The sequence below is a fragment of the Tursiops truncatus genome, chromosome 20 (assembly GCF_011762595.2).
Source record: "Tursiops truncatus isolate mTurTru1 chromosome 20, mTurTru1.mat.Y, whole genome shotgun sequence".
NCBI classification, from domain to species: Eukaryota; Metazoa; Chordata; class Mammalia; order Artiodactyla; family Delphinidae; genus Tursiops; species Tursiops truncatus.
Window position 1 is genome coordinate 51610551 of NC_047053.1, and position 14364 is coordinate 51624914.

The following is a 14364-nucleotide window of genomic DNA, read 5'->3' on the forward strand; positions in this document are numbered from 1 at the left end:
TCAGAGGCCCTCATCTTTGGGAAGAATTCTTCGTCCTTGGTTTTGTGCTGAGGGCAGCGACCAGGTCTTAACTCCTCTCTGCCAGTTCCTGACACACAGTAGATGCTCAATAATATTTGCTGAAGGAATTCTGCCCAGAGATTATCACCACTCTTGCCCAGGCGGCAGAGGAGGTCAAAGTTTCCTATGCTAAATGTTTACTAATATCTTTTTTCCTTGAAAGAAACCAGTTTTCAGGAAGTGGGCCTAAAAGGGGATACACACTTCAAAGGCTTGTGGCTACTAGCACCAAAAAGTATTCATCTACCTACCAGCCCCAACTCTTCTTTTCTGCTCAGTTAAGATGGAGAAGGTGGCAGGACCTGGTAAATGTGTCCAGCTGTGGATTCCCCCTTCAGTGTACAAGCTAGGGATGGTGCCCAAGTACAGGACAGGATGGAGGGGCAGGGAGGCAATGGGGGGGTCTTCAGGATCAGACTTTTCAAACTGGAAGAGACTTTAACTTATCTAGGCCAACCTCCTCCTTTTTCAAGGCCCAGAGATGGTCCAGAGTCACACAGCAAATTATGGCAGAGTCAAACGTGAATTCAGGTCTCTATTCCAGCCCAGAGCCCTTTGCTTCACCTCCGTACTACCTCTTTTGGCCAGAAGGGGGCACTCATGAGTCCTGGGAAAGACAACATGCCCAAGGATGCTGACTCACGCCAGTTGGACTCGTGCAGGAGGAAGGCTGGAGTCGGGTCATAAAAAGAAAAGCAATTCTCCTGATAAGGGTTTCTTGTTGAAACCTGGTTGAGCTTGAATCAACAAACAAGGTCCTTGGTGGGAGTAGCCCTGAAGGGGGATGGGGGAAAACTTACTCCAGGCCTCTTTTCTAGCTTCGTTAGTTCACAGGGTTTATAACCCGCTGCAGAAAGTGTTTCTGTGTGTAATTCAAACAAACTCTGTTTTTCCTTTCACTCAGTTGGTACACTGTTGGGACAAGCCTGGGCTGATGACAGCCAGTCCCCAGGTGATGATCTCAGGGAAGGCACCAGCAAAAAGAGTACGTGGCGGCCGGCCGGTCTGGGGGAGAAGCTCTGACTTCCAGGCCAGACGCACAGGCCAGTGGGGAGCAGGGGTGGCCTGGCAGCTGGCCCAGCCAGCCACTTATCCCAGGGTTGACACCTCTGACACAGCAGGGAGAAAAGGCTGACAGGAGAGGGGAGTGAAAGGGCTTCTGCTGCAAAAGCAGCTCCATTTCCACAGAGGTCCTGGGGCCCCGCCGAGCAATCCTTCCTCCCCTGGTCTGATGTGTGGCTCTCCCGCTCCCCCCAGCACTGATCTTCCCAGCCAAGATACAGGATGGGGCAGAGGAGGGAGGAGACCCTAGAGCAGGCCCTGCTGAGTGTGCAGGGGGCCCTCAGACTTCACTGATTCTAGGACCCAAGCCAGGGGCTCCCCTCCAGTTCTCTGCACTGTCGCCAGGACGGGTGCTCCACCTGGCATTTAATCTGTCCAAATCCTGCATCCAGGCCGACGCTCAGCCTGGCCCTCCACCACTGCAACACATTCTCTCCCAAAGCCCTTCTTCCCAAGGTTCCAGGTAGCATGAGGTCCAGCAACCTGTGCTGGGGGCAGCCCTGCGGGCAAGGGCTGGGCCACCTGGGAAGAAGGGGGGCAGGAGAGACTCGGAGGAGGGCTGAGCTCTTCGGAGCTGTCTAGAGGGTGAAGGACAAAGAGATCACATGGGAGGCACCCAGGCCGGACTTGAGGGTCCAGGGTGTTGAGCTGTAGCAGCAGCGCAGGCAGCCAGCTGAGCCAAGCCGGCCGTGACAGACCTGAGCTGGGCGCAGACCCACCTTCCTGGGCCCTGGGTACTCTGATGCCCCAGCAAAAAAGTCAGGAGGATCCGCTCCTGGATTCTGCTGGTTAGAAGGAACCCCGAGCCTCTGGAGGTCAGCCTCTAAGGTCCCCACTCCTGGCTGAGTCCCGACGTGCAGAACCCAGATGGCCTTTGGTTCAGGCTTTCTGGGCAGCCCTTCACCTCAGCCTCTGGCGAAGTCGCTGGACATTCCTGGGCTGAGGCAGGCCTCACTGACTTCAGGACTCAGATGCCGGTCACACATGTGAGTGACCCCGGGCCTCAGACGCTGGTCACATACATGATCTCCACGCGCAGCCGCTTCTTGGGACCGTCTGTGTCCTCCAGAGTGAGGCCCTGCTCTGGGGCAGCCTCTGTTACAGCTCCTTGCACCTCAGCCTGCGGGCCCTGCCTCTCAATCTTCCCCAGGGCCCAGAAACTGCCACCCATGAAGAGGGCGGCTGAGATGAGGAAGAAACTTGACATGTAGAAAACATAGCTGAAGTTGCTGGTGGTGTCTAGGAGGAGTCCTAGGGGACAGAGAGCAAGTTAGGCCACTGCCCTTGGCTACCAGGCCTCCCACCCACGCCCCCTCACCCCTGCGAAACTGTGTGCTCTGTGAGAGCAGGGATTTTATTGTTGTCTCTGCTGCATCCCCAGCACGAGGAACCATGGCTGGCACCTAGTGGGAACTCATTAGGTATTTGTTGAATGAAAGGAAAGGAAACACTAAACCAGCCCCAGTCCGGGCAGGAAGAGCCCTTGGGCGGCCAGACGAGCACTTAGGGGCATGTTTCCTTCACCCTTGGTGGCAGGAAGCCAAGGACTCAAGGGCCAGTGGCATCTGGGAGATCTGCTCAGCCCTACCCCAGGCCCGCCATGCCTCCTCCTGGATTGCTCTCCCCGCTCGTTGGCTTGGAGAACGCCCTTGGAAACTGGGACTTCCAATGCCACGCTTGAGAGGAGTCCCCGTTGTCTGACTATAATAACCGTGCTGTCTGTTGACTGCCCCCCAGCACCACGGGCTTCACAAACCTTCCCTTTTACTCTGAATGTCACACGCTCAGCCGCCCAGCAAGTCCACTCCTCTGGGTCCCTGCTTCCCATACCTGTTCGTTTCCCTCCCGGCACAAATCACCATTACGATCACAAAGGGGCCTCTTTGCTCTAATCCCCGACTCCTCCACCAGAAGGTAAGCCCTGAGAGGTGGGGGCTAGTTCTCTGTCTTCAGCCCTGCCCACCCCGTGACTGGCACAGGTGTAGGGATGGGTGTGGCAGGTGTTCTCGTCTGCATTTTGCAGATGACACTATGGCTCAGAGAAGGAAAATGACTTGCCCGGGCCCCACAGGCAGAGGATGTTAAGAACAGCAGACATGTGCATAGCACTTACCGTGTGCCAGGCTCTCTACTAAGCTCTTTTCTATATGACACTTGTGATCCCCACAACAAGCCTGTGAGGTAGATTCTACTGTCATCCCCACTTTACTGATAAGAAACCAGAGGTACAGAGGGGAAGACAAAGGACTGAGATAAGTCTGGTATGAAAATCCTTATTTTTCACTGTTCGTACCCCGAGTGCCAGCTGCGGAACAGGCTACAGCCAGTCCCCTGAGGTGCTTGAGAAAATCCCAGATTCCAAGTCGCTCACCCTGAGATGCTGGAGGGGGCCCAAGTCTCCAGACTGTTCCTATTTGCACCCCCCCATGCCCTGCCCAGGCCACCCCTGGCTGCCCTCCCTCCCAGGGCCTCACCGGCCAGTGGCGGGGAGATGAGGATGGAGATGCTCTCCAGGACGGTGAAGAGGCCCAGGGCGCTGGAGAACCGGTCCATGGGGACAATGTCCATGAGCACCTGGAAAAGCAGAGCACCAATGCCGCTCATGGACACGCTGTACACCAGGCAGTAGGCCACCAGCACCCGGAAGTCGGCCGACGCCGCGCACGCCAGGTTGGTGAGCCCGTTGAGCAGGGCCGCCAGGCTAAACAGGTACTTGCGGTGACTGGCAAAGTCCCGCCGGCCCGCCACCAGCCCAGCCATGGGCCGCAGGAAGATGTTGCTAAAGCCAATGATGGAGATGAGCAGGGCCGCCCTGTGTTCATCCACCCCGTGCCAAATGGCATAGGGCACCAGGAAGACGTGGGGCAGCGGGAAGCCCACAATCATCCAGGCGACTCCCAGGGTGTACACGCGGTAGCCCACGTTGTGCCGCAGGACATCGAAGGCCAGGTGGCGCCGGATGGCCCGACCGCATGCTGCCGGGCAGCCGCGTGCGGGTCTCTTGGAAGGTGGAGGGAGGCCATCTCTGGTCTCAGGGGTCACACGGGCAGGCACGGGCCTCAGGATGGCCCCACAGACACAGCAGTGGAGGAGAACCCCGCCGAAGATGAGGAAGCTGCCTCTCCAGCCCAGGTCCTCCAGGAGATAGCGGGAGAGCAGCGGCCAGAGCATGATGCCCAGGGAGACGCCCGCCGAGGCCAGCGCGTTGGCCAGCACCCGCCAGCGGGTGAAGTACAATCCCAGCACAGTGATGCTTGACTGAAAGCTGAAGCACATGCCCAGGCCTGCGGAAGGAGAGGGGAGGACCAGCTCCAGGGCGCACCCAGTGCAGGGACCCTGGGGTCAGGTCCCAGGTCTGTTCTCCTTCCGTTCCAGCGCAGACCCACTTCCAGGTCCCCAGGGATTTAAGATGGAATCAGCCTACCTCACCACCTCCCTAGAAGCATCCCACCCCTCAGATCTGCCCTCTCAAGGCTGCCAGGGGCACACCTGTTCCCGCTGGCACAGCACCAGGGGGATTTTCAAAACCCTAGATCAGGTTAAGTCTCTCTGCTGCTTAACACCTTCCAAAGATTTCCCATCACACCTAGAAGAAAAGCCAGAGTATTTACTCTGCCCTGGAAGGCCCTGCACGGTCTGGCCCCTGGCCACCCCTTGGGTGCCATCTCAGGCCGCTCTCCCTGGCACTCGCCACGATCAAGCCCCATCGGTCTCTTTCTCTTCCTCTGGACATTAAGCTGCCCACCTACTCGGACATTTGCAGTTGCCATTCCCTCTGCCTGGAATATGCTTCCCTCAGACTTTCCTCTCCTGACTCAGCTTGGATGCCACCTCCCCCCCGCCACTCCGTGCACAGCTGAACATGCTGGAGAGAAAGTTCGCAACCACGCTGTGACCACTGGCCTCAGGCGGGCCCTCGGGCCACCCACGGTGCCACTGTAGTTCCCTCGACCATTTACTGTCCCCGCTCTTAGATGACCACCAGGCCTTCCTCCTCTGAGCACCCCGACACCTCCCTCCTGCACTGCCAGCTGACCACCTACCTTCCCGTCTGTGACAATGGACAGTCCGTGCTCCCAGTCAAGGGCAACCCTCCACTTCCGCCCTGCATCCTGTCTACTTGAAGGCACACCCCTCCAGCAATTTCTCTCTCCTGCGGCATCCATTATCCCCTCTTTACTAGATCATTCTCCCTCATTGTTATTTCTCCCGTTAAAACAAAACTCTTGACAACAGTCTCTTCTGGGTACTGGTCCATTTCTCTGCTCTCCCCTTATATCAAAATTTCTTGGAAATACTGTTTATCTCCACTGTCTCCAGTTTCCTTCCTCCTCTTCTTTCTCTCTTGTTTTCTTTTTTTGGCCGTGCCACGTGGCTTGTGGGATCCCAATTCCCCGACCAGGGATCGAACCTGGGCCACGGCAGTGAAAGCCCAGAATCCTAACTACTAGGCCACCTGGGAACGCCCCTATTGTTCTCTTTTGAACCTGTTCCAATCAGACTTTCATCCTTACCTCTGCTCCAGGATTCCTCTTATCAAAGCCGCCAACCTCCACTTTGCAAAGCCAAAGATGGAGTCTGATCCCCACTCGGTCTGATCCATCAGTGGCTTGACAGTCGATCACTCCCTCCTGCTTGCGCACTTTCCTCACTTCCTTTCTCAAGAAACCCCACTCCCTCTCTGTCACTTCTTCCTGCCCAGGCCGCTAACCACTGGAGTGTCCGTGTCCTGGGCCTCAGGCCTCAGTCCTTTACATCCGTCCTCCCTTGTTCCCTTAGTGACAGCAGGGTGATACCTCATCTCGAGACTTGAGTACGAGCCATCTCAGGATTCCCCAGCTGCCCGCTCCAGCTCAGGCCTGTTCCCTGAACTCCAGACCGGATGTGTCCAAACCTGAGCTTCCCATCCTCCCGAGAACCTGCTCCTCCCCTAGTTTCCCACTGTAGTTAGTGGCTACTGCATTCTTCCATTCTCCCCTTGGTATCACCCTTCTTGGGTCTTGGGTCATCTTGGCCCCTTCTCTGCACCTCACATGCAGTCCTGAACACAACCACGTCCCATCACCCCAATCATACCACCCTGGTTGAAGGTACCACCACCTCCTGGCTGGGTGGTGACCACGCCCCTGCCTGTTCTCTGCTCCCAGCCCAGCCCCCTATGGTGTATTCTCAACACCGCAGCCAGAGCAGTGCTCAGTGCTTCACAAACAGCGGCTGGATGACGTCCCTCTGCCCGAACCCCTCACATGGCCTCTCATCTCACTACACAGCCTTTTAGGAACTAAACCTGTTCCTGGTCCCCCCACCCCCCGACCCCTTTGACCCTTCATTCACGCCCCTCCACCCCACCGGCCTCCGCGCTGCTCCTCGAGCACTTCTGGGCCTTTGCTTTTGCTGTTCCTGCTGCCTAGAATGCTCTTCCCCTGCCGGCAGCCTCCCTCACCTCCTTCTGCCCAAATGCCACCTTCTCTGCAAGGCCTTTCCCGACCGCCCTGCTGAAACCAGCAACCTCCCCCAACCCTGCTTCACCTACCGCACTGGCTGCTTCAGTTATTCTACCTCTTTACTTGTTTAATCTCTACCCACCCCCAGCCGAGCCGGGACACTATCACATCTGCTGTCCTGTCTTCTCAGATGCTCGTCATGATCAGATATGATCCTTCGTACTCCTCTGTTCATTGTCCCTCTCCCTCATGTGACTGCAGGCGGCCCCAGAAGACGCGGTGCCTCGCCTGCCCTGTTCACTGTGCCTGGCCCTTTTCAATCTTGCACCCAGTAGCTACCCAGCAGTTCTCGACATGGAATGACAGTCACCTGTGATGAAGCCTGCCGTGAGGTAGAGCTGGCCGAGGGTGCAGCAGAAGGAGCCGGCCACCATGCCCAGGCTGGCCAGCACGCCACCCAGCATCACCGTCGCTCTGCAGCCGAAGCGCCCCACCAGGATGCTGCACAAGGGTCCTGTGCGGAGGAGGCAGCCGGCAGGTGGCAGCGAAATGACGAGGTCAGAGGGAGGGGGACAGCGGGCTTGGGAGGGGGTTCCAGCAGGAACTAGCAGGTGGCTTAACGGGCACGAGCCCCGGCACATACAGACCTGGGCTCTGAGCTCCGCCCTGCCACAGACTGGCGACGGGCCAAGCAACGCCAATCCCTCTCTGTGCTGCAGTTTCCTCCCCCAGAGACTGAGGGGTCAGACTGGGTGATGTCTGGCCAGCTGTGAGGTGAGGTGCTGCAAATATTCCATTTGACCCTGACAAGGATCCCCGGAGGTACAGACTGAGGCCGTTCACTGCACTGACCTGAAGCCGCTTCTGTCCAGGTGAAATGGGATTGGCTTGTGACCTGGGTGGACGCCCCTCATGGGGGTCTGTCTTGGTGGGCGAGGGTCCCAGGGCAGTTAGATCATGGTGAGCGCCGCCTCCAGCCCCTGCTCCCCCTTCCCCCATCCTCAGAAAGACTGGCCACAGCCCTCCCACCATCCTTCAACCTGTCCAGGGTGGGCAGCCTGGGGCCCTGGGCCACCCTTCAGCCGCTGGCTCTGGCCTCTGGGGCACTCTGGAGAAACGCAGGTGGGGTACCCTCTCCCCCCAACCCCCTCCAGCCATCACCAAAGTCTTGCACCCAGAAGTTTAGCTCCTGGTAGAGAGGGGCCTGTTCTCCCTCACCCACCCCCACCCTGAGCTGCTTTCTCACCAGTGCAGACCCAGAGTAGAAGCCAGTCCTGGCCGCCTGCTCTCGTCACCTCACAGGGCTCCATTCACCAAGTACCCTGCCCCCGAGTACACACAGCAGAGTTTCCCCAGAGTTGCTCTCCCAGAGAGCAGCCAAAGGGACAAGGAAAGTGTGTGTGTGCACTCGGTGTGTGTCTGCGTGTTTGGCGTGGAGAGAGGATGTGTGGGTGTGAGCCAGTACGAGTATGGGAGCGAACATGGGAAGTGAGAGGTCCGTCCTCAGAGGTAATCAAGGAGAGGTAGCCATAGAGGGAGAGGCAAGGCTTTGAAGTGGACATGACTGCTGACTCACACATCTCTCCCACCTCATACTCTGGCCTGACTTTGGAAAGGTGACACTGGGGAAAGCCCTGCGTCATCGAGTTGGGAGTGAGGGGCCGGGATGTGTGCCAGCTCAGCCGAGACAGCCGAGGGCGCTGGGTGGGGCGCTGGGAAGCAAGGTGTTTCTGCTTCCACCCTGAACTCACCCTGCAACACCGGCAAGGCCTTGTACTTTGTGCTTGCTTTCCTCACCTCTAAAACGTGTCGGGGTGAGAGGTACTTAGGATCAAGGACACTTTCAAGTTTAAAATTTCCATGATACTCTGAATGAGCGTGGGCTAAAGGTGTGTGTGTGTGTGTGTGTGTGTGTGTGTGTGACACAGAGAGACAGACAGGAGTCCCGGGCCCACTGCGATGCTGGCACACCTGCTAGGCATGAGTCTGAAGCTGGTAGGGGAGTGAGGTCCCCAGCGAATGCCTGGCTCCCAGCCCCTGGCCCAGACCCCTCTCTGGCTGCAGGGAAGGAACTGTCTGAGATTCCCACTACTGCTCAACCTTGCTGACAAAAAGGTTATGCGGTCTGGGCCAGGCCTGGCCTTGCTCCTTGCCAGGCAGCGTGTTCAGGGGTCACTGCAGTGAGGGTGGCTTCTATCCCAGTCTGACTTCCCTCCCCATTCGAGGGAAGGACCTGGAATAACAAGCAGGCTGCTGGTGCCAGGTGGAGGTCAGGGCAGGAGGTAAGCAGGGAGATGGATCAGCTGAGACAGGCAAACACACCCGTGCGGAGAGCCCGGCGGGCTGTGAGGTCCAGCTCTCGCTGACCAGGCCCCTCTGCGGGAACTGCCTGTGGAGCTCTCCCTGGAGATCTTCCAGGAGCCCAAGGCTATTGTGGAGGACCCTCCTGCGCAGCCCCTGCCCTTCCCTTTCCCTGGGGTCAGGGTGAGGTGCTCACATCCCTGGGGGAGCCCTCCCTCCGTCTCCCCAGCCCTTGCAACACCCCCTCTGCTTCCTGGTGAAAGATGGGCTCTTGCCCTGCCCCCCTCCTGCTCCTGGTGTCTTCCTTGAGCCCTCCTTCCCATCCTGAAGCCCTGATGAGGGTCTCCGGAATACTAATAACTCACAGCTGCTTCCACTGCCCTAGCTCTCGGACCTGGCCGGGACCTCATGTGACCTTCTCTGCAATCCTGTGTGGGAGGTGGGCAGGATGGGATACTGGGTGCTACTCCCATATTGCAGAGGAAGAAACTGAGGTTCCGAGAGGTCACCCAGCAGGACCCCAAGCCGCTCCTCCTCCAGTCTGTGCTCGAGTGCCCGGCACGCCTGCAGTCTGGATCCATCCTCCCACGGTCATCAAGGGGACCGGCTTTACCTCTCAGGGGCCTCTCCATCCTCTGCCCCTCCCCAGCCCAGTCCAGCCCAGCCCCCCCAGACTCCAGGCAGGGGAGCTGGCCCTGTTGAAATCAGAGGAGGTCTTAGGGATACACAGCACAGGGCAAAACCTGTGGCCTCAGAGAGAGGGACCCAGGAGGCCAGGGAGGTTGTGGCTTCCTCCCCAACCCAGGCTCTTTTTCATCCCTCCCTCCATCCCTCCCCTGGCTGCTCACCCCCTGCATGGAGCATGGCTGTCAGGATGGACGGGAACCAGGAGGTCTCGCTGTTGCTGGCCTGGAACTCACGCTGCAGTTCAGTGAAGAAGATGCCGATGCATGTGGGGAAGCCCAGGGTGAGGCCCTGGGTCACCACAGAGGCCAGGAGCACCATCCAGGCCCAGCAGCCCTCCGAACACTCCAGGGCCTGGGGCATCCTCGGCTCCAAGTGCTGCCGCCACAGCCTCGCGGCCACTGCTCCTACTGCCCGGGCCGCCTGGGGAAGGGACAGAATGGAGCTGCCAGCCCTCCCTTGGCCCACCCGCCACCTTCCCTGGGTGCTTGAAACCGTCCCTTCCTCTTGCCCCAGCACCAGGTATCACAGAGGGGCACCGCCCCCTGGGAGGTGGCCAGAGGCCCATGTGCTGGCCTTGGCATCTCCTTTCACCTGCTTCCCAGAGCAAGCCTGGAGGGAGGGACAGGAGGGGCAAGCAGGTGAGCCATAAGTCAGACAAGGCAGGTGGGTGGAATTCTTTCTGGTTGTTACATCACTTAGTGGTCGGCAGGTGGGACCTCCCAGCCAGCCTTGGCCCGACCGCACACACCACGTGGCACGCACTCGACAGTCGCTTCCAGAATGGAGCAGGCGTCTGAGCCAGCCTAGCCCCGACGGCGCACAGGCGCACACGGATACCTTCCGAACATTCATAACCAGGCTTCCTGCTCACAAACACGGGCTTTCGCGATGCCACATCAACAGCCAGGTTCCCTGTCAGTGCTGCTGTGACGGCTGAGGTGAGCAAGACAGGGCTGGGGTCCCCCAGGAGCGCACACAGAACAGCTACACGAGGGCTTACGTAGACACACACACAGAGGGTTTCCCTGGTGGCGCAGTGGTTAAGAATCCGCCTGCCAATGCAGGGGACACGGGTTCGAGCCCTGGTCCGGGAGGATCCCACGTGCTGCGGAGCAACTAAGCCCGTGCGCCACAACTACTGAGCCTGCGCTCTAGCGCCCGCGAGCCACAACTACTGAGCCTGCATGCCACAACTACTGAAGTCCGCGCACCGAGAGCCCGTGCTCTGCAACAAGAGAAGCCACCGCAATGAGAAGCCTGTGCACCGCAATGAAGAGTAGCTCCCGCTCGCCGCAACTAGAGAAAGCCCGTGTGCAGCAACAAAGACCCAACGCAGCCAAAAAAAAAAAAAAAATACACACGCAGACACACACCACGCAGACAGGCAGAGAGAAACACATGGAACCACCCAGGAACACAGATTTATATGCAGACACACACTTACATAGACACATACAGAAAAGTCTAGAGACACACAGACACACACAGTCACACATACAGATGCGCACACATACAGAGACACACAGACATACGCTTACGCAGATACACACTTAAAGAGACAAACTCAGACAAGCCTAGAGACATACAATCAAATGCACACAGACAGACACATGCTACACAGACGTAAGGATACACACAAACTCGCAGGGTTGCACGCTCTGCAGACAGATACACACACCCTCACATCTTTGATTCAGTCCCACCTCGGTTCCTCGCCACCACCCAGGCCACTCCCCCCATCACAGAAGCTGCCTTAACCAGGCTGCAAAGCCCCAGCCCCCTCCCCAGATGTCGAGCCCTTTTCCAGTCCCCTCCATCCTGGCTCTCCAAAGAGCCAAAGGGTCCCAGGAGCTCCTGTTCCCAAGCCTCCCTCCTTTTAGCCCCAGGCCCGGAAGATCCATGGAAACTCAGGAAACTACCAGAAATATGAAACCCCCTTCCTGCCAAGCCCAGCACCCCACCCCTCCCCCCCACCCCAGGGCCCAGGAGCTTTAACACAGCACCTAAGCCGGACCCACCCTAACTGCCTCCTTCACGGGCTCCAATCCCTTCTCCAGCCACAAGGCCTCTTCCCTCCCCAGAGGACCCCCAGGGGCCCTGCCAAGGGGAGCAGCCCATTCATCCCTAGCCCCGGAGAGTGTGGGACGTGTGTGTGTGTGGGGGGGGTGGGGACCTCGAGTCCTGTGTGTGGGCTGGGAGCACCTCCTGCCCTCCTAGCTCCTGCACATGACACTAGCCCTAGAGATCCCCCAGCTCCGATTCTCCTGGCTCAGCCCCATGCTCGGGGCAAACCTCAGACACAGGCTCCTCCGGCAAACTGGCTCTCGCCCCTTCCAGGATTTCTGTTCCCTTGGCAAACGAAAAGGCCACTGGTGCCACCTGATCCTCTCTGTGAATGTCAAGTCTCCCCACCCTGCTCTACTGCTCACCCCCCTCCCCACGCATCCCGGCCCCTCGGTCCTCCCAGACCTGCCACCTTCCCCCTCCTCCCAGAAGGGCCGCCAGCCTTCCCTCCACCACCCTCACTTCCTCCCGCTGCCCCCCATGGCGCCCCACCCCAGCACTCCCCAGCCCCTCCCTGCTCTGGTCCCCTCTCCTTCCGCCCTTGTCCGGCCCCTCTGTGGAGAGGTCTCTTTCATGCCCTTAGTCTAGGACTCTGACCTTCGCTCTGCACTTACCTTCCCTCTGAACCTTTCAATGGAGCTAGTTTCTCCTCCCTCCAGGCCCCCCAGACAATCAGAGTCCAGGAAACCCTAAGCACCTTGGTTCTCTCTTTGCCCTGGCCTCCCTCTGGGAGCTGTCTTGAAGACTTTGGCCTTCCACAAGGAGGCTATCTCCTCCCATACACCCCCAATTCCCGGGTCACACACATAGCTTTTCTGTCCCCCAGCCCCTCCCTCAGCAAGCTGGTTCCCCCTCCGGCTGCAGAGATTCCAAAATCCTCAGCCAGAGAGAAGTCCTGTTGGTCCTTCAAGATTCAGCTCCAGCAGCACCTCCAGGAAGCTACCCTGACCCTTACCCCAGGCTAGGCTAGGCCCTTTCCCGTACTTCTCTCTGTAATAGCAGTTCTCACACCACATTGGAGTGGGTCCTTCCCTTGTTTATCACTGTCGCCCCCCTCCTCCTCCCCACCTTCCATACCACGAGCAGGACCTGTTCACAGCCCCGCACCCAGCCTCCACCTGAGCACAAAATGTAACATTAATGTGACCCACCTGTGTTCTCCAGGGGGCAGGCAAGCCCAGGAACAAGGGTGACCTGGTTTCCCAGCAGGTAGGTCCATTCCAGAAGACTCGAGCAGAGCGGAGCAGAGCAGAGATGGGGGCTCCGGCTCCACCTCTGCCCCAGCAGAGAAGTGGTCTTCCCTTGGTACTGGGAGCCAGGAGTCACAATCACTGCCTGGTGCGTGGCTGGGGCAAAGGAGGGAAACGCGGCTGGAGACACTTCACTCTCCCTTCCCGGGACTGGAGGCGAGCAGCTTTCCGCAGGAGCTGCCGACCTCAGCCCTCGGGGTCCCCCACCCTGAGCGAGACCATCTTCATGCCCAGGTAGCCTGAAGCCGGGTTTGTGGGCAGGGCAGAAGTTCACATGACACCTCTTGTCCTTCTCCCGTCACACACAGTCCCTGGGCTTCTCATCTGATGACAGAGGCCTAGCTAGGCCCTCAGAATCCAGTCCCAGCCCCTCTGAGCTCGCAGGTACCGGCAAAAGGGTGAGCGGATGCTCTCACACAGGGCTTTGGGGTTAGGCGCCGCCCCCTCTCCCTCTGCCCCCTTCCCGCGGTGGGAGAGCTGGTGAGAGGAAAACGAGGAATCACCAGCTTCACCAGCAGCGGAAGGATGGCCAGACCCTGCAGACCCCCTCTCTCCCCAGGCCCCACATCAGGCAGGATCCCGGGCCTGAAGCCCAGGACACAGGACAGGCAGCAGTGCGGGTTCCTGCAGGACAGGAGAGCAGCAAGAACCAGCCTGAGCTTGGGGTTGACAAGCCCGCACATCCCTGCACCTGGCAGGGGCCGGCTGGCGCCAGCCACCCTCCTCCCTTCTGTGCCTCCAAAGGTGCCCCGCCATCCGGGCAGGGGCAGGCTGACCACAGCCTGGAAGGGGGATGGGATAGGCAGCAGGAACTTCCTGACCTCTTGTCACCCTGGCTCAGTCCCTGCTGTCGGGATCTAGTTTCCTTCCACTCGGCTTCCCACCCACCCCGAGATGGATCTCCTCTGGGTGGGGCTTCTGGACGTCCAGGCGGCGTCCCCGTGGAGATTTCAGCCCAGGCCTTGGCTGGTGCCTGTCCCCTCACCCCTCAGGCCATCGCAGGCTGGGGCGGCCCAGGACCCGGGCAAGAGGCTTTTCTGGATCCTCTCCCCCCACAGGCGGGAAGGGGCCCCGGAGGCCCACGGCGGGGCGGGCCCGCGACGGCGCTCACAGGGACCCCGGCACCCTGGGGACTGTGGGGAGAGCCCGCTCACCGGCTCGCCCGGGCCCGGCGGAGGGGCGGCTCCACTCCAGCGGAGCGCGGCTTCCTGCGGCCCGGCCCGCTCGCGGTGGAGGCGGCCGGACGCCGGGCGGCGGCGGGGACCGGAGGGGCGGGCCGCAGGGCTCCGGTGGGCGGGCCCACCTCCGCGTCTCCAGGGAGCCGGGCGGGGAGGCCTCCGGGCGAGGCGGTGGGGCGTGCCCGGTGCCCGGGGCCCGCAGCCGCTTCTGTCAACCTCGACCCCTCCTCTGAGTGGCCCCGACCCCCGCTCGGCGGGTTCATTTGCATGTCGTTAGCATGTCATTTGCGTAGCCCGCCTTCTCACTTTGCGGCTTCT

The 14364-nt window shown here is 59.6% G+C and overlaps 1 protein-coding gene across 6 annotated transcripts; it reads right to left on the minus strand.

The window, feature by feature from the left end:
• Positions 1 to 581: 581 nt before the first annotated feature.
• On the minus strand, positions 582 to 14159 carry SLC16A5 (solute carrier family 16 member 5). 6 transcript variants are annotated; one of them, XM_033848357.2, is made up of 6 exons: positions 14023 to 14159; positions 12770 to 12964; positions 9716 to 9974; positions 6937 to 7080; positions 3597 to 4406; positions 582 to 2373 (listed from the first exon to the last, which is right to left on the minus strand). In XM_033848357.2, the coding sequence occupies exons 3-6, from the start codon at positions 9912 to 9914 to the stop codon at positions 2126 to 2128; spliced, it is 1401 nt and encodes a 466-aa protein (XP_033704248.1). In that variant the 5' UTR covers positions 9915 to 9974; positions 12770 to 12964; positions 14023 to 14159; the 3' UTR covers positions 582 to 2125. The 6 variants fall into 6 exon arrangements, with proteins under 6 accessions (XP_033704248.1, XP_033704250.1, XP_033704249.1 ...); XM_033848359.2 differs by lacking the exon at positions 14023 to 14159 and adding an exon at positions 13854 to 13977; XM_033848358.2 differs by lacking the exon at positions 14023 to 14159 and adding an exon at positions 13757 to 13870.
• Between the last annotated feature and the right edge of the window lie 205 nt (positions 14160 to 14364).

Excerpts from the sequence above, each read along its gene's own strand:
- SLC16A5 (XM_033848357.2), bottom strand. The coding sequence starts at position 9,914 with ATGCCCCAGGCCCTGGAGTGTTCGGAGGGCTGCTGGGCCTGGATGGTG. Across the intron at positions 7,081-9,715 it reads AGCCATGCTCCATGCAGGGG|GACCCTTGTGCAGCATCCTG; the intron begins GTGAGCAGCCAG and ends TCCTCCGCACAG. Across the intron at positions 2,374-3,596 it reads CATCTCCCCGCCACTGGCCG|GACTCCTCCTAGACACCACC; the intron begins GTGAGGCCCTGG and ends TCTGTCCCCTAG.